The sequence below is a fragment of the Rhea pennata genome, chromosome 11 (genome assembly GCF_028389875.1).
Source record: "Rhea pennata isolate bPtePen1 chromosome 11, bPtePen1.pri, whole genome shotgun sequence".
NCBI lineage: Eukaryota > Metazoa > Chordata > Aves > Rheiformes > Rheidae > Rhea > Rhea pennata.
This window is the reverse complement of record NC_084673.1, coordinates 4,717,045-4,734,962: the sequence shown is the minus strand read 5'-3', so window position 1 is coordinate 4,734,962 and position 17,918 is coordinate 4,717,045. Positions and strand designations below refer to the sequence as shown.

At 38.4% G+C, this 17,918-nt stretch overlaps 1 protein-coding gene across 2 annotated transcripts in view; it reads left to right on the top strand.

Annotated features, from left to right (window-relative positions):
* KLHL13 (kelch like family member 13) overlaps window positions 1-17,700 on the top strand; it is an 83,369-nt gene extending 65,669 nt beyond the window's left edge. For both annotated transcript variants that reach the window (XM_062584541.1, XM_062584542.1), the window contains 3 exons: window positions 6,429-7,224; window positions 13,802-13,915; window positions 16,070-17,700. In XM_062584541.1, coding sequence (XP_062440525.1) covers window positions 6,429-7,224; window positions 13,802-13,915; window positions 16,070-16,557 — 1,398 coding nt within the window. In that variant the 3' untranslated portion in view covers window positions 16,558-17,700. The remainder of the gene's footprint in view (window positions 1-6,428; window positions 7,225-13,801; window positions 13,916-16,069) is intronic.
* The last annotated feature ends 218 nt before the right edge of the window (window positions 17,701-17,918 follow it).

Genomic DNA, 17,918 nt, shown 5'->3' with positions numbered 1-17,918 from the left:
TGCTACTTATGTTTCATGTTCAACATAAGTCTTTTTTTCTTTTTCTTGGCAAAGTTAAGGCCTAAAATTTGTCATTATTCATAATTTCTGTTCACACAGAATAAGATCTACAAGGAAAATTTCAAGGAAATTATGAAATAGTCTTATTCTCTTTTGAGTATTCTGTATGGGGTGGATTGGATGTGAATATTATACCACATTACAATTGTTTTAATTCCTAAGTGAGTTTCAGTGGTGATGGTAGCAATAGTAATTATAGTTCACAGATTCCTTACTTGATTTCTTAGTTCATGCTCTTACACACTCTATCTTCCTGTAAGAAATGCTAGAAGAACAAGCTGTCATTATTGCCTAAGTTAATATACTTCATGTGAACCTTTTAGTTTTGAGGAGTGAAGCGCACAATTGTATTGATCCTTACAGAAACCTTTACATATTCTGCACTGATGAACTCGGTCACGGTCCTTTTAGTATAATACACCTTCTGAAGGGATTACTAATAGGGATGTGACAAAAATGTCAGGTATATGAGAAAAGTACAAGAATTTTAGGTTGATTACCTAGTTATTCTAGGACTAAAAGTAGCCCCAAATGCCCAGTGTAAAATACTTGTTCATGATGAACAAAATAACTTTGTTTTGTAAGCAGAGGATAGCCCACAAGTAGCAACCCTCTGCTCTTCCACTAGTACTGTTTATTTGAAAATGTATGCATATATAGCTTGAATCAGAGTTAGTTTTATGCAGTGGAAAAGTTTGCCTTGCAAACAAGTGTAGTGCAGTTGCAGTGCAATACAGCCTATTTACAGTTTAGAGTTGGCCTGCTAATTTTTATTTATAATTGAGATTAATAACTCGGGTCCCAAACCCACTTAGTCCTCCTTCAGTGCTGGTGTCCTGTCCTGTCCTGAGTTTGTGCTTTGGAGAAGTGCCATGTTCCCTTCAAGCTGAATATCTACGTGGTTTTGCGATTTTGTCTGTATTAATGTACAAGCAAGATCACTTCTTCCTCAACAGCAGGACAGAGATTTTAAAGGTTCAGGTTATGAGGTAACTCAGCTTCTACTTCTGAGTTTTTTCCTGGGTTCATGGCTAGAAAGAGGCATGTAAGCAAAGAAACCAGATGTGAAATATTTTCTTTTTTTCGTTGAGCTGTAGCCTCTTGTTAATAGCACTGTTGAATACTCCACTATTTAATCTTGCTGTATGCTAAACATCAGCTTACATACATGTTTTGTCGGCTTAGGTTGTCTTTCAGAGGTTTTATTTTTCAAACATCCTTTCCTTTTTAAATCTCAGATGTCAGAGGCTTCAGGTTCTCACTGAATGACTGTGCTCCTTCTAGCATTACGTTCAGTGGACTCATTCCATAAATTTTGCATGCTTCAGTTATATTTACTTTATATTGTTAAACAGTGCAATTTCTTAATACGGGTGGGGTTATCTGTATTCTGTCTTGTACACAGAATGTAAGCAATGCCAGTATATACAGCTTCAGTACCTTGCCTGGCTGCTGCTCTGCAGTCCTGTGTAAATATAACTTTGTCATGCCTGCAAGTAAAGGGCGCCTACTCCATGGGGATGCAGAACAGGATTGCTGCAGAGCCGTGCTCTGAAAGGTGTTTTGCTTAGGGGGCCATGCTTTGGCATTTTTTCTTGTATTTCCTTAAGCTTTTCTGATGTTAATTGCTTGTATACCTTACTAAAAATCTATCTTGAGACCTTTAGCAGGGAAACTGGTGGGTTCTCCGTGAATTGTAACATTATTTGGCATTCAGGGTTCTGTACATCGATAAAGACAAATAAGCAGGTTATCTCCTAGTTTCACAGGCTACAGAAATGTGACTTTTTACTAAAGACATGTACCAAGACTTATGCAAACAAGAGGACTTAGAGGTTCAAACAACAGGAATCTGCTCCATAAGGAGTGTGTTAGATGCAACTGGGCTCTCTAATGCTGTCTTGACATATTTTTCATCTTTTTTATCTTGACCTATCTTCTAATTGGCCATGCTCAGAGAGCTGAGATGATGTTTCCTTAATCTTAAATCCTGCACCATCTATATAAGGTTGCCGTAAACGCCAAGGTAGCGTATTTGACACAGTTGCCTTTGGTGGGAGTTGTGTCCTAGTTTTCCGAGGACTCTTCCACTTAGTGTTGACATTATTGTGGTTCAGATAAGTAACGTCATGGTTGATGCCCTTTTTGAAAAGGGCAAACCTTAGAATCGTGAAGACTTTATTCGTTCTCTGAATTTTATTCATACTTGGTTCTTCCACATTTTGATTGGTATTAATGTCTAAGGGGTGTAAATCTATATAAATCTCTACTTCCAAATGTCCTAAAAGACTATTATTTTAAAGGGTTTTTAGAAACACATTAGTATTGTGGGGCTTCCAACATCTTTCCAGATTTGAGAATGCTTGCATAAAGAATGTCTGGTTTTGTTAAATCTCTGCACGTTACAGAATGCATTTAGAGGTTAAAACTGTCAAAAATGCTTTGCTTACATGCCTTTCTTGAAACCAGTGTACATCATTCTTTACATATAGGGATACATAAATTTTTTGAGCAGAACAACAACATTTGTGATGGAGGAAAATAGCCAAAAAGATTAAAATGTAGAAATCTCATTCATTGCATAACTGTAGAGAAGGAACAAAACTGAGTTTGTATATTTAGCCTAATGATATCTCAGCAGTCTTGAATAGAGGATAATTTTTGAATGAATTTACTCTAAAATTTATTTGAACAAGAGGTGGTGAGCGAACTTGAGGGGGTTTTTGGTTTTGCTTTTTTAATTACCGTATCTGAGAGATTATGTCACATTATACAGTTTCACTCTATTCTTGAATTAACATTTCTAATCTAAATGAGTTTTCGGAGCAAGTGTGATGGTTCCCCCCCTGAAATTATTTGATGCAAGAACAGCATCTGAGAGCTGAGGTTAACCTTTCCGAGAGAAATACCTGGTTGTCTTTGAATTGCCTGCTGAGCGCATTACTAAGGCAGTCGTAGAAGTCAGTTCACGTAAAGCATAATGCATCTTATTCCTTTGTGAGAGGATATTGGAAATACTTACAAAGCAAAGTGTAAGTGCAATGTCACAGCTTAATGTATGTAAAAGCAGTGAGACCTTCAAAGTATGATACACGTTTTAGCTGGCTTATAGATGGTTTTGTTGTTATTGTGCATTTACACCCTTTTGGTTAAATAGCCCAAACTTGATAGTTCTGATGAACTTTGCAGACCTGCGCTGCAGCTGAATGGGCTCCTGGCGAAAATGCTGGAAAATCTCCTGAGGTGCTTTCTGTCTTATTTTTAGTATTAATTTTAAATATTTATAGCTTTGCAGAATGCTACAATAGGCTAGGATTGCTCCCATTTTCATACCTAAAGGAGCCGTAATGTAATGAAAATTAATTAAAAAAGGGAAATGTTTTCAAAGAAGAGTGCTAGAGAATGCACAATACTGTTTTGATGAGAGTAATAGCAATGTGTAAAATGCAGAAAGATTAGAAACCTATCCAAATAAATTACAACATTCAGAGGAAAATAACAGTGTAATGGGAAATAGAATACTATACTGTAATTAAACAGAAAATATTCCAAAATACTGAAAATCTCAGTATAGTTGCTTAGATGGATCTTATTGCTTTTATAATTCTGTTTTACATTTCTGTAACAACTGGCAAAACGTCAAAGGTGGTCTTAATATTTGGAAATCTGCCTTGTCACAAGAAGCGATGTGGGAGCAAAGTGGTCTCAATTTTGCAAGCAAATCTTGGGTGGAAGCAGAGGACTGAGTGTTCAGGCTGCTTAAACGATTTACCTTTTTTAACATGTATGGTGAACCTTACTAGCTCTCAGCCCTACTTGGAGAGGGGTGTGAATGTGATTAATTCCTATTTCTGAGCTGGTTGAATTTGTTTTGTTGTTTTTGGGAGCCCACAAAAAACTGAGAACTCAGGGGAGAATAAGCTCTTCGAATTGCAGAAAAGGGATGTGTGCTAAGTGCTTCAATGTGTAAGAGTCTTTGAAATACAAGACATTGTTCTATGATACTGGCTTTGAGGACATAGTAAAAATAACTTGCAGAGAAAGTCAAGTTTTATTCTGGGATTCTCAGATTACTTGCTATTATGTTACTCAGTGTCTGGTTTTATAGGATAATCAGTTAAGGATTTTTTTTGGGGGGGAGGTTGTTTTTTGAAAGTCAACACTTCAGTAACTTGAGTGTCTAAATAGCATTATTGTACCCTGTCCAATTTAAAATGTTTAGGTAGAAGTGACTTACATTTCATTCTATTAAAGGATTATATTTCTCACTCAGAATTTAAGAATCTCTAGATACTTTTTATGACAGTGGAATAATTCTTTGTGGTAAATTTTAGCTTAGTTTGTTGATTGTTATCTCAAAGCACAGTAAAATCGGTAATAACATGTTTGACAAAGAAAGTAACTTTAAGAAAATATTAAATATGGTACCGTAATTTGAGGTTTGTGGTGGAATTGTTACTAAGCCAAACAAAGTGCACAATTTCATGAGCATAATGGGGACTAAATGTAATCATAACACTAAACCCCACCCCAAACCTGAGTACCGTACAATACTGGTAGACTGATTAGGGCAATATAAGGTAATTTTTCCAAGAGGAGTAGAGGTGATTGGAAGCTGCTGATGTGTTTTTTTTTTTTTTTTTTTTTTTTTTTTTTGTCTGTCATGTGTAAAATTAGAGAGTCCATTTCTCCAGTGTAAGGAATATATGCAGGAATATATTCAATCACAAAGATTTACAGTATAACCTAGATGGTTATATATTGCATAGATCTTTTATAACAGAAATCCTGTTAGTCTGCCACATATTAATCACATGGGTTAATCCTGATTGCAGGATTAGTGTGCTTAGAGATGAAAAATAAGATATGGAGCCTCTATCTCTCTGAAGGCATTTCAGGACATGTGAACAAAGACTTCTGATGACCGGATATTTACTCTAGGACAAGTTAGATCATTTTCTTGTGAATAAAAGAATATATATACTATTCTCATACTCATTAGACTTTTAGAATTGCCTAGTATCAGATTCAGGTTATGCAGTAGAAAAATCTTGTGATCTCTGTCATGACCTTCAGGTTTTTGAATGCTGAGGCTACAGTCAGGTAGCAGTCCTCAAACTTTATAATCTTTTTTTAAATAACTATAAGACTTAAGTTTAAATTCTTTTGGCACTGCAAATATAACGAGAATCGTGATAAAATTACAGAAATTGTCGATGTTGAGTGTGGCTGACGAGCTGTTGGCCGAGGTGACTAGAAAGCAAGTATACCTGAAGTTTGGTTTAGCATAAATCTTGGGATTGAATATGAAAGAGTTGCAATTCTCAACAAGAAGCCTCTGAAAATTGGCTTGCCGTGCGTCCGTATCATAGAGCTAGTTGAAGTGGCAGAGCTCATCAAAGTCCCGCTTCAAGTTGTGTCCCATCCTTTCCGTTCCCCTGCCTTCTATCCCGAGTGACCCCAGATAAGAGAATTTAAGGAGCCTGTGATGTGAGAAAGAAAAGAGATTCAGCAAGACCTAAAAGATTTGGTTGTGGGATAAACTGTTTTTAGAAATGCCATCTTCAGTCCTGAGCAGATTGCCTCGTCTCCAGAAAAATGGACAACGAGCAATGAAGCAAGCAATAAGGAAGTACAAAAATATCTTACCTTATATTCAATTAGGATATGATTCATATGGTGAGTGTTTCTGGAGTGATTTTTCCTATAATATCCAGTAGTTTTGATGTGGTGTTATTTTCAGCTGCTACATATTACTGTGTATGCTATGGACATCTTCTGTAAGAACACCAGCATAGTTTATTTAAGATGCACTTTTCTTCATTTGTAAATAATACACTTATGCGAATGAACACTGTAAATAAGCTGCCTGAAACATAGCTTTGTAGAGAGGTAGCTATTTCATTTTCCTTGGCTGTGTTAGGACAGTATGTGTTCAGTACTGTGTTAGAAAAGTCTAATGGCAATTCCTACTTTTGCATCATTCTCTAACCTTGGGCTAATCACCTCTCCTTTGACTATTTTCCACATTTCTAACTTACAACGATGTTTGCGGAGCGTTCAAAGATGAAGTGCTAAATAATTGCTGTGTACCATCATTGTATAACGTGTCTGACATAATTAATATATGCCATCTGCTTGCTACTTGTCTCATTTCTTTCTCTAGAATATGGAATATACTGGGTCTCCCTTTGCAGTCATGAATATGTACATCACATTGAATATTTATTTGCTCATGTGTAAATCACCTTGAGCATTGCAAAATGATGGAAATATTGCTGCTTCTATAGTATTCATTAAAGTCTACGTTATCATTTAGACACCAAATTAAGAAAGTGTTTTGATTCCGCTTTCTATTTACTTAATAGGTTTCTTTAGAAAACTGCGTTGAGGTTGGGCGAATTGCCAACACGTACAATCTCACAGAAGTGGATAAATATGTTAATAATTTCATCCTGAAGAACTTCCCTGCATTATTAAGTACTGGTGAATTTGTGAAACTCCCCTTTGAGCGTCTTGCCTTTGTGCTTTCAAGTAACAGCCTTAAGCACTGCACTGAGCTCGAACTCTTCAAGGCGGCTTGTCGCTGGCTGCGGTATGAGGAGCCTCGGATGGAGTACGCTGCAAAACTCATGAAGAACATCAGATTTCCCTTGATGACCCCCCAGGATCTTATTAACTACGTGCAGACGGTGGACTTCATGAGAACTGACAACACCTGCGTAAACTTGCTTTTGGAAGCCAGCAATTACCAAATGATGCCGTACATGCAACCAGTCATGCAGTCGGAGAGGACTGCCATCCGGTCGGACAGTACGCACTTGGTGACGTTGGGGGGAGTGCTGAGGCAGCAGCTGGTCGTCAGTAAAGAGTTACGGATGTACGACGAAAAGGCCCACGAGTGGAGGTCGCTCGCTCCCATGGATGCACCGAGGTACCAGCACGGCATTGCTGTGATCGGAAACTTTCTCTACGTAGTTGGCGGCCAGAGCAATTACGACACAAAAGGAAAAACCGCGGTTGACACGGTCTTCAGATTCGATCCCCGCTATAACAAGTGGATGCAGGTCGCATCTTTAAATGAGAAGCGCACCTTCTTCCACCTAAGTGCCCTCAAAGGACATTTGTATGCCGTTGGTGGTCGAAATGCAGCGGGTGAGCTAGGTAAGTGCTTCTCCTGCAGTCGGACTCCTTGCCTTTCTTTTTAGGCCTTGAAATGCTCTGCTGCCCTGTGAACGGGTGCAGAGAAAACCAAGAGGCTGAAGCTGTCACACTGCTGCTTTCTAGATGCACTGGAAACACACAGAGGAATTGCTGCGGAGGTTGTTAGAGGTTATTTATATTGCTTGTATTCCGGTCGTATCTTGCGACTACAGAGTTAACTTATTAATATGAATGACTCCTGTCTTGTTGCCTCCTTCTTTCCCTCCTTGCCAGTGATGATTCGTTTTACTTGACCAAAAAAAAAAAAAAAAAAAAAAAAAAATCTCCTAATTTCAAGGAGATGGTTGAAAACAAAGAATAAATACATGGTAACTTTTAAATTAACAAAAGTTTGTAATAGATGGCCCCCATTAATCAGCTTCATTTTCCAAAAGAGGTAGGATTTAGCATTTGCAAATCTGGGAATATACAATCAATTATAAATTTGTCTCAGTGCTCTAAAATTGAAATGCTACAGAAGTTGTACTTGACATATTAGAATGTAGAAATATTATTTAATACAGATGTAAATTTTTTCCTTCATTACTTTTTGCTGCTTTCCTCCCACTGCTCAGCCCTGCCTTGTTGTCAGCTCTCTTTTTGTAGCAGGATCTCTCACTGCTAAGATCTGTTTTTTACAAATGCATTGTGGTATCTTTTAAGTTTACTTAGGAAAACAAAACCTAATTTGTGCTGCAGCATCTGTAATTTTTTTTATTAATGCATCTCAGCCATTCAGATAGTCCACGCTTTGTTTTGTTGTCATATTACAAACTGAAAGAAACATACAGATTGTAAATCTTTTCGTGAAATATCCCAGTTTTGAGTGGTAGAATCAAGCTGAGCGATGATGAAATGAGACATTAAAATGTCTCCATTTTCAGAAAACATTAAACTATTTTGCAATAACTCATTTTCACCATATAGACATTTTCTGATTTAAATCTGGATGGTATCTAGATTAAATGTTTAATTGTCAGAGAGGAAAATTGTTTTTAGTTAAAATGCTGGTTTTCTTATGTGTCACTTAATCTATCTGAACATTCATTCCAAAAGTAAGTATAATGGCCTGTAAAAAACCTAATGCACAAATTAATGTCTGTTGAGAGTTGTCTTAAGAGTATCAAAAAACCTAGTCTTCACTGAGAAGTTTTTAATGATTTGAATTAGTAGCAGATAATCTGCCTGCTGGTTTTGTCCTGTGCGAGCTCAACAGAGCAGGGTTATGGGAATGTTGATGATGAAGTTGCAGCAGTTTTACCAAAATCGGCATGAAATAACGCTTTCCCTAAGCCAGCGCGAGCTGAGCGCGAGGTAGACCTTAAGCACAGTGTTTTTCTTAAATTAGATGAAGCAATGTCATTCTGCTGACCTCGGCTCATCTGCAGCTTTAATTAAAACATAAAATTTATCACCTGTCTAAAATTCTTTGGTAAAGATATCATTAAAATGCTGCGGTGATTTCCACACAGACCTGAAAAATGTCACTGGATCATTCCATGGGAAAAGCACTCTGTAAACGCTAAATATTCTAGCTGCCTGAAGCTTTGATTTGGGGTTTGGTCTCCTTTCCTGTTAATTGTGAGGCGAGTCACTTTTCGTTTTCATGTTTCTTTCATAAATCTTGACAGCTGAAAAATGAAATCCAGCTTAAACATCCCCTTTTCTTCAGATGAGAAACTCCAAGCTTTTATACAAGCGAAGGTCAAATGTATCTTGGACAGATATTAAAGAATTTGCCCTTGGGTTCAAACTAATTTCAATCTCATGTCGTCGTAGAGGAAAAAGTTCTGAAAAACCTGAATTCAACTTTCCGGAAGGTCAGCTCTATATGGAAAAGGGCCAAAGGATTAAAGTTACTAAAATGAATTTCCGTGGTTTTTGTTTATCCTCCTGACAAACTGCAGGAATAAAAATTAAAAATAAAATTTTTTGGGGGGGGGCTTTGAGCCTGCCCAAAACACTTTCCAAATGCTTGGATTTTTTAAAGCATTGTATTGCTTTCTAGCTCAGGAGGATGTACTTCAGCAATAATACACAGCTGCTAAACTTGTGTGAATTTGTGATTTTGTCTATGCAATTTTGCCAAACAGTTCTGGGAGTGGTGGGTTGTGATTAAAACACAAATTAACTGATGCCTTGTTCATCATGCTGCAATAAAGGCAGCAAGAGAAGATTCTTCTGGTTTAGAGCAAGACAGTTGTGTCTAGCTGAACCCTTGTCCACGAAATGGGGAGAAATGTTCCAGGTGCCCTGCATGATGCTTAACTCAATTCAAGCAACTTCTCATTTATGTAAAAACTCTTCTTGTGGCTATGTATAAAGTATAAAATGTTTTTGGGTTAAGATGAAGAAGGTACATCATTCATTTGGGCGGTCTGCTTGCTGGCCAGTTAGTACACCGGGCATCGGAGCAAGGTTTGAACTCGAGGACCCTTGCATAGAAGTTTATTTTGAGATAACTCCTTGCCGTGCTGTGGACAAAGATGTGTTGTTACACAGAGCTCTGTTTAATTGATCAAAGCAAGCTTGGAGTTCTGCAGAGGCAAGCTGTGTTACAGAAATACTGCAATTAAAAAAAAAAAAAAAAAAAAAGATTTTGAAAAATAACACTCACCAGCAGTACAGTTGCTAAGAGCTGCTGTAATAAACCTCAAGACACATTAGAAGCTCCCGACAGAGGAATGGTAAATACCTATATGCTTCTCAAATAGTATCACAGATGGCACTATAAAATGAGTACAGACTGCGTGTCCCCTGGGACTGCCCAAGCTCTGTGTCTTTTGGAGATTGCTTAATTCTGTTAAAATGAGGCATGTCCTCCCCGGATTTATTGGTACACACGGGTCAGGAGTTCCGCTGTTAAAACAGAGATCAAGCTGATGGAATCACTCATGCTTTTGGGAGAGCGAGTCCATCCGTTCTGTAGTCTGTGTGTGTACATACGAGTATATGTAAAGTATATAGGTATACGTAAAAACCATTGGCTACAGTGAGGTAGGGGTTCTTTTCAGTGTTTTTGTGGACTATAGCCATTATAAAGATGCTATATAAGATATCCCTACTTTCTTTTTATTATTTTTTGATTGGACAGATACTTTCACGTAATAGCTCAAATTTTGGATGTTTTTTTGCTTTTCGGTGCAGGGGGGAGGTCTTGTTACAAGAGAGAATATGAATGACCTTGCAAGGAAATAGGGAAAACAACTAGACCTAAGGAACAAACTGGACAGCGGGGTTTGTTTTAGCTCGGCAGCGCGTTAGCTTTGTTTTAGAGCAAGATACGAATGGAGCGGGGTTGTCTGAAACGCCCTCAGATGCTGCTGAAGCCTCCCTGGTGATGTCTGAGGGAATTCTGGGGCCTCACCAGAGAGTGAGCGATCTCAGACTTGCTAGTGGCCTTTCTCAGGTGACTAGTATCTCTCTAAAATGGTGCTAGAAAGGTTTCAGTAGGGTAATGCGTATTAGCTTCTGCGTGTTACGTCTTCCCGTCTTCAAGTGATGCGTTGGGTTGGCTGTGGATTCTCCAGATTCTCTCTCCAAGGCAGCCTGTGGCGCAGGAGGAGAGAACAGTTCTCCAGTATTAAATGTGATGCTTTATGTTCCTTAGCTCAGGATGGAGTGGAAGTACTATGAGAAGGAGGATGCCTTCAGTTATGAAAGCAAATAGGATGGTACCTTTGGTGCATTGTAGCAGTTAACAGCAGGTTAGAAGAGTCTGCCGGCAAGGTAGAACTGGGGCAGCTATAATTACTCGCACATCAAATCTGTTTTCCTTCTGTGCTTGAAGTGTCTGCACATCTTTGTTCTTCTGATTGCTAAATAGAGCAGAGTAGAAATGAGGATTCCTTTTAAGAAAGGAGTATTGGGATGGATGGATACGTTTATACGAGAGAGAGCTCTGATTTAGGTTCTGGGCAGATGCTGGCCGTGAACGCCCAGGACTCCAGCGTGCCTCGGGGCAGTGCACACACCGAAGCTTAGGTGTGCCTTGGGAAGTCAAGTCCTCGAGGTGCCTGTGTCTTTTCTTTGGGCAAAATGCTTTCTCCCACGTTCACTGGCCGTAGTGACCAGTTATGATGGTGTAAATCCTTGATGGGTATGCAAAGCGGGCAGGACACAAAATAAGAAAACTTAACTTTTTTTTAAGAGATGTGGACTTAAAAATTTTTTTTACAGAAGTCATGAAACTTGCTTGAATATCTTTTCATACCTTTGCTTAGCATATTTCTATCTATCTCTCTGTACGTGCCTGTAATATTAAAGGCAGCCCAGGGCTCATTTTCAGTGGCTGAATTTGGAAATTGTAATAAAAAGAAAGCTAGAATGTAGGGAGTGTTTAGTGGTTGCTGTTCTAGAGTAAATTTATTTGGGAACTTGTTCATTTTGGGCAGATTTTCTAAATCTGGGTGTATGTATTCAAGGCATTCTTGCAAAAGTATTTCAGGCTGTATGTTTTTAAAAGTAATTAGAAAAAAGGTAAGTTATTCAGTTTATAAATCAATGAGTACAATTTGCTTCAAAAGAAGCCTTTTGCCCCATACCGCAGACTTTACTTTCTAAGCTAGCACTTCATTGTATTTCTTGCGTTTAAATTTCAGCCCCTGACTGGAGGTGAGCTGAAGAGAAATCCAAGGTGCCTAAGCAATTTGGCAATTTTTGAGTGTAGTATAGCTTTTTTTATTTTTTTATTTTTTTTAGCATTAGGTCATGCTGAACCAGATGTCAAACAATATTCCTGACACTGGGACTAGCTTCTGTTTTGAGCAGGTATCTACTCAATCCTGCTTGCATGGAATTACAAAACATCATCCTGTTCTGCAGCGATAAAGAGATTTTACATGGCATAGCAGGTAAAACATAGTTCAGAAAGTTACTATTTAATGCACTTTTTGCTAAATTTTCTTTGACTGGACATCTTTTGGAGGGAGTCTGAAGTTTTCACATTCTGCGCCATAGCTTTTAACTACTCTTCTAAGGTGCTTCAAAGGATTTTTTTTTTTTTTTTTTAATGAACACAGATTTGAAGTCAAGTCAAAGGTACTTTATAGTCACTGCACAATGTCATGGACCAGAGGTAGTGCAAATTAGTGCATTAGTAATTAGTACTAACTCTACAATCAATTTCTACCCCTTTAGAAGGCCAAGATTTTCCACTTTTGTATCTTTTTTTTCTTGTTCTGTTGACATGAAATACTGGACAGTAAGTCACTGATTCCTGAGAGCAGAGCTCCATTTTTTTAAACTTGACTGAATAAAAGCTTGTTCTAGTGCAAGTAAAATGCAGCTTTCAAAGACTGATTGAAGTTCCTATGCATAGTCCATAAACATCTCTTCAGAGATTAGACCCTGTATAACAAGCATTAGAATCTGATTTGTAATTTTCATAATTTAGCATGAGTTTTAATTTGCCTCTAAGGTAACCCAGTTATTGATAATTGCCTTGTGCTTTGTAAGGTCACTATATTACGGGATGGTTTAGCATCTCTTGCTCTGGCCATATTCTTCTACTCAAATCACCACTCTCCATAACTTGCTTAATCTGTTATTTAAATGTGCTTCTGTGCTTCTTGCACAGCCCTTCTCCTGGGACCTTTGCGTCACTTCCCATGTCCAGGAGAGGAATTCTTCCCAGAATTGCCTTCTGCAAGGACACCTAGGGTCTGGGCTGCTTCTTAACTTAGTGTTTTTAACTTTTCAACTAACCTCTGCAATTTCTGATTTGATAAAGCCCTCGATTGTTTGATAATTTTATCTTGCAAAAAAATTGCACAAATGGAGCTGTGTATCAATACAGGCACCTTTTCTCTCCATTCTAAATTCACTGATAGATCTTGTATTTTTTTCAAAGCTCAGCTTTTGTAAACTATTTGAATTTGTGACTTGTAGGTGCTGTGTATGTTGCTGTACAAGGACTTAAGAGCTAAGGCAATAGAAAATTCTTAGTTAACAGATGCTGTCTCCTTTTGGGGGGCATCATGCCTTTTCAATACATAATACTAAGAAGAGAAAATCTAGCTTATTTTCTGCGTGAGTGGGACACTGCTAAAGATACGGGTCTGAGAAAAAAGTTCTGGTTGCCAGATACCGTGATACTTTTTGCGGCAGGTTTTAGGTGTATTCCTTACCCGTCTCCAGCAGATACTGGAGGGGACTGAACAAGAGAAAGGCGAAAAAGCTGAATGCACCCAACTTTGTCACCTTTTTCTTCTCATGTTCTACCACTGTATCTCTGGCAGGGTACCTGAGCTGGGGCAGGTTAGTTGTCAGGTAGGAGTGGGAAGGAGACAAATGCAAGGTGAGAGTGCAAGAGGGTTTTTTTCTTCTTTTCGTTTCTCTGGGACGAAGCTTGAGGTTTTTCTGCATTGTCTCTAGACATAATACTCGATAATTCCCTTGACACTTTCTCAGCTAAACAATGTTTTCTCATTGATACTTCCTCTGTTTATGAATATATTAATGTCACTGCGACGGTGTTCAAAATGAAATCATTGCTAGATTCAACATTTTTATATTCTCGCTTGTTTGTTTTAAACAGCTACTGTGGAGTGTTACAATCCCAGAATGAATGAATGGAGCTATGTCGCAAAAATGAATGAACCTCACTATGGCCATGCTGGAACGGTGTATGGGGGATTAATGTATATTTCAGGTAAATAATTCGTATGATCAAATCATCTCACTTGAAAAGATTATTTCTCTGTTTCAGTGGGAGACAACAAGAATTAGTCTCCAGTTACAGTAGGCTTGCTGTTGTATAAGCAGTGACTCAAATTCATATGAAGCCAGCCAAATAACATACATACTGCAGAGTCTAAGACAACAGTTTTGGATAATATTATGCGTTTACATATTTAAACAGCAGCTCTGAATTGCAAAGCAGAGTTATGCGCTTTAACTGTCAGAATACATTTTCCTGGCAACAGCACTTGAACACTCATTTAGAGATATCCTTTAAACACATCTATTTTGATGTATTTTGGAAAGCATAGGAAACCATTACTGTAAAGAACAATATCAGCCTTTACTGAGGTAATGTGAAGGCAAAAGTTTTAATGTTAATTACAGTAGACAAATAGTATGCCTAGTTCCACTACTCTTTAACTGTGATATGCTTAGTCCTATCAGCTGCCAAGGTTATAATGCCCTTTGAATTGGAGAGCAGTAGGCTTTCTGAAAATCCACTGTTTTTAAAGAAGTTTCAGTCTCAGTTCGTCAGTGATCTCTGCGAGACCTATTCCAGTGTCACCACTTAGGAGAAAGACTTTGCACCCACATTACTGCATCGTGTTTGGTTTTAAATACCTGCCACTAGGGTTGAACATCCAGCAGCATCAGCAGGTATTGTACTTTCCATGATCATAGCAAAGGTGAAAGGAGAAGGCAGCCTGGCTCTTCTGACAGGGCTCTCAAGGAGGTCCTTCAAGGACTAAGCTGAGAGTGGGAGAGCGGTTAGCTATATGCATAACCGATGGGGAGATCCATTGGAACAGATTGATCATCGAGGTGTTTTTTGGGCTGGGGATTTGTGTGGGTAGAATAGGAATTTGTTTTAAAATTTAACATAAGACGGTTTGTTTATTTTTCTGTACTTAATTCTGTTTAAGTTAGGAACAGCAGAACAGTGATTAGAAGCTGTTTTCTTGCTTTTTTCCTGTTTTACTGCAGGCAACACATATATATCTGCTCTCTGCTGTAGTTGCTCATCTAATTGCTGTATATTTCCTGCAGATTTTTCTTCTCCTCCTCCTGTCCCCTCAGATATCCCCATGGGTATAGACACTTGTTTCTCTAAACATAGGACGAGAGGCTCTTTGTCACTAAGGCATCTGCTCTTTCGCAGGCTGCTGAGCGCTGTCACTGCCACGGCTGTCAAAAAATGTCAGGACTTTGCAGTCCTCTCTTTTTTTTCCCCATGTTTAATTTTTGCTGTCCAAATGAGTTAAGTAGATTCTCCTGCAACTCCTGCAGACACCATGCAGTTGCTCAGTCAGTTAGTCCAAGCGAGAGTGCTTAGTGCTGAGCAGCTGGGCCGCAGCAGCAGGAGGTTGTTCAGTAGCAGCGTGTTCTCTGCGTATTTTATAGCACCTCAAGTACAGCTGCAGTATGGTCTGAAGGAAGCCGTAGTTAATAAGCCTACGGTGTCTGAAATTAGTATGACTGCTTCCTGACCTGCCTAGTGACCTTGCAGAAAGGAGGGACGTTTCATCCACTGATGGGAAATCGCCCTGTGATTTCCCCTGAAGCCCCTCCATCTGCTTTTGCAGGGAGCCACTGAGAAGGTAAACAGCCAGAACCATAAGGGTCTGTTAACATATGAATATTTGAAATCTATGTGTTCTCTCTCTGTCCTCTCCCCCCCCCCCCCCCGCCAATGCAAGTTGATGGAAAAAAGTTTTCTGAAGAAAGTCCTGCTGTGTAGTAGGGCTACCTAGAACAAAATACTACTGTATTAGAATTTGGAAGGGAAGTTTACTCTTAATTTCATGATGGTGAGAAAACTAGGAAGCAAAATGAATGTAAATGAAGAAATAATGATTTGGACAAAATGAAGCATAGGTAGGAATTTCTGTGCTTTTAATCTGCCAGTATCTTCTTATAATAAAGTACTCCTTTCCATATTCAGATTTGAAAGAACAAAGTACATTAACTTACAATAGTCTCACACATCTACTGCATTTTAAAATCATATTTTTAATATGAAGAAGCTTCAAGGCAGATCAAATTAATTCACTAAAATGTCTATTTTTGCTATTTATTATTCACTAGAGGAAGTACTACTTTAACATGTTTTTTCTTTCTTTAGGGGGAATTACCCATGACACTTTCCAAAAGGAACTTATGTGTTTTGACCCTGACACAGACAAATGGACTCAGAAAGCCCCAATGACGACAGTCAGAGGTCTGCATTGCATGTGTACTGTAGGAGACAAGCTTTATGTTATTGGTGGAAATCACTTTAGAGGAACAAGTGATTATGATGATGTTCTAAGCTGTGAATACTACTCCCCAACTCTAGACCAGTGGACTCCAATTGCTGCCATGTTACGTGGGCAAAGCGATGTTGGGGTTGCTGTCTTTGAAAATAAAATCTATGTTGTTGGAGGATATTCGTGGAATAATCGGTGTATGGTGGAAATAGTTCAGAAATACGATCCAGAAAAAGATGAGTGGCATAAAGTGTTTGACCTTCCTGAATCACTTGGTGGCATTCGAGCCTGCACTCTCACTGTTTTCCCGCCGGAGGACAATACAGGGTCACCTTCTAGAGAATCTCCTCTTTCAGCACCTTAGAAACATCCTTTGACTTACGATGTTGTAGTAATACCTTTGCACTGCATCATGGAGTCTATTATTTTTCTTCAGTAGTTTCTGTTAGGCTTAGCCTACAGCAGTTGGTACAATTACTGGAAAAAGACTTTAACATTACTTGTGCTGTTTGTTTGGCCTAGAATGTTTATCAAGTGGTAAAAAAAAAAAAAAAAAAAAATGTACTCACTGGAGCCAAATGTTTAACAAGTGAGAAAAAAGATACTGTCTGTAAAATGTATGAATTAGGGTACGTTTTTAATGTTGTGTATTGGGTGTGAGGTACCTTATAACTTGCATCTGGAAGCCCAATGAGTTGAATTGGAAGAGTTTGTATTGAACACGTTCTTTCACTAAATTTCATAATTGAAATCCTTTTTCCTTTAATTTTTGACTGCAGATTACAAAGGGAGGTAGGCTGCATCAGTGTGAATGAACTCTTACAAATGGTTGCCAGTGGGCCTGAGCTACCTCCCTGTTTTCACAGAGTATTTTTGACATATCTGTTTACCCACCTGACTTAGTGGGTGCTTTCAGAGCATATGGAGTTTCTTAGGCAGACAGGAGAAATAAAAATAATTTTAAACTACTAATACTACAGGAAGTGGACCTTGTAGAGGCTGGGTGTTTTTTTATAACATACTGAGTGTTTTTCCTGAGTCAGTTGAGTTGAAGCTTCAGACAAAAGATTTCAAATGTTTGGGTTTTTTAAATTTGGGGTTTTTCAAGAATTGGCTTCTGCTTGCACGGGAGCACACACTATTAACAAATGGGAATTCAGTGCAGTTGTATATCCTGCTGTATGCCTGTACTGAATATAGGTAGATAAGGGCTAGAAATATTAACCTAAGCCACTGAATTTGACAAAATTGTTCCATCAGATGAAATTTCATCTACCTTTTCTCCTTTGCTGTTGAGATAACTTGCATATTATGTGTCCTCTGTATAGTCTCAGTTAATAAGGTTATTTAGCACAAAGTGCAGCTTCAGCGGGAGAGCTGCTTTTGCTCAGTGAACTTGGACTACCATGTTTTACCTTCTTTTGTTCAATAAAACTTTTAACTGCAGTTACTCAGTCTAAGCTACCTCATTAATGTATTTGGTTTTCTTTCTCTGCCTCACTGTCGCCAGGATACGCATTACATGTATCTGTGGGTAGATTAATTTGCTAGGAAACCAATGCAGAAGTGATCTTGAATGAGTATTTTGACCTAGTTTTAGGAAACTATTTTGGCCAGACTTACCCGCTTTGTTGTTAAGAACTGCAAACAAAAAAACTATCTAATTTTCTCTCTTTTCTTGGAGAACTACTGCTTAAATGTTCAGCAGTGCAAATATACAGAAGT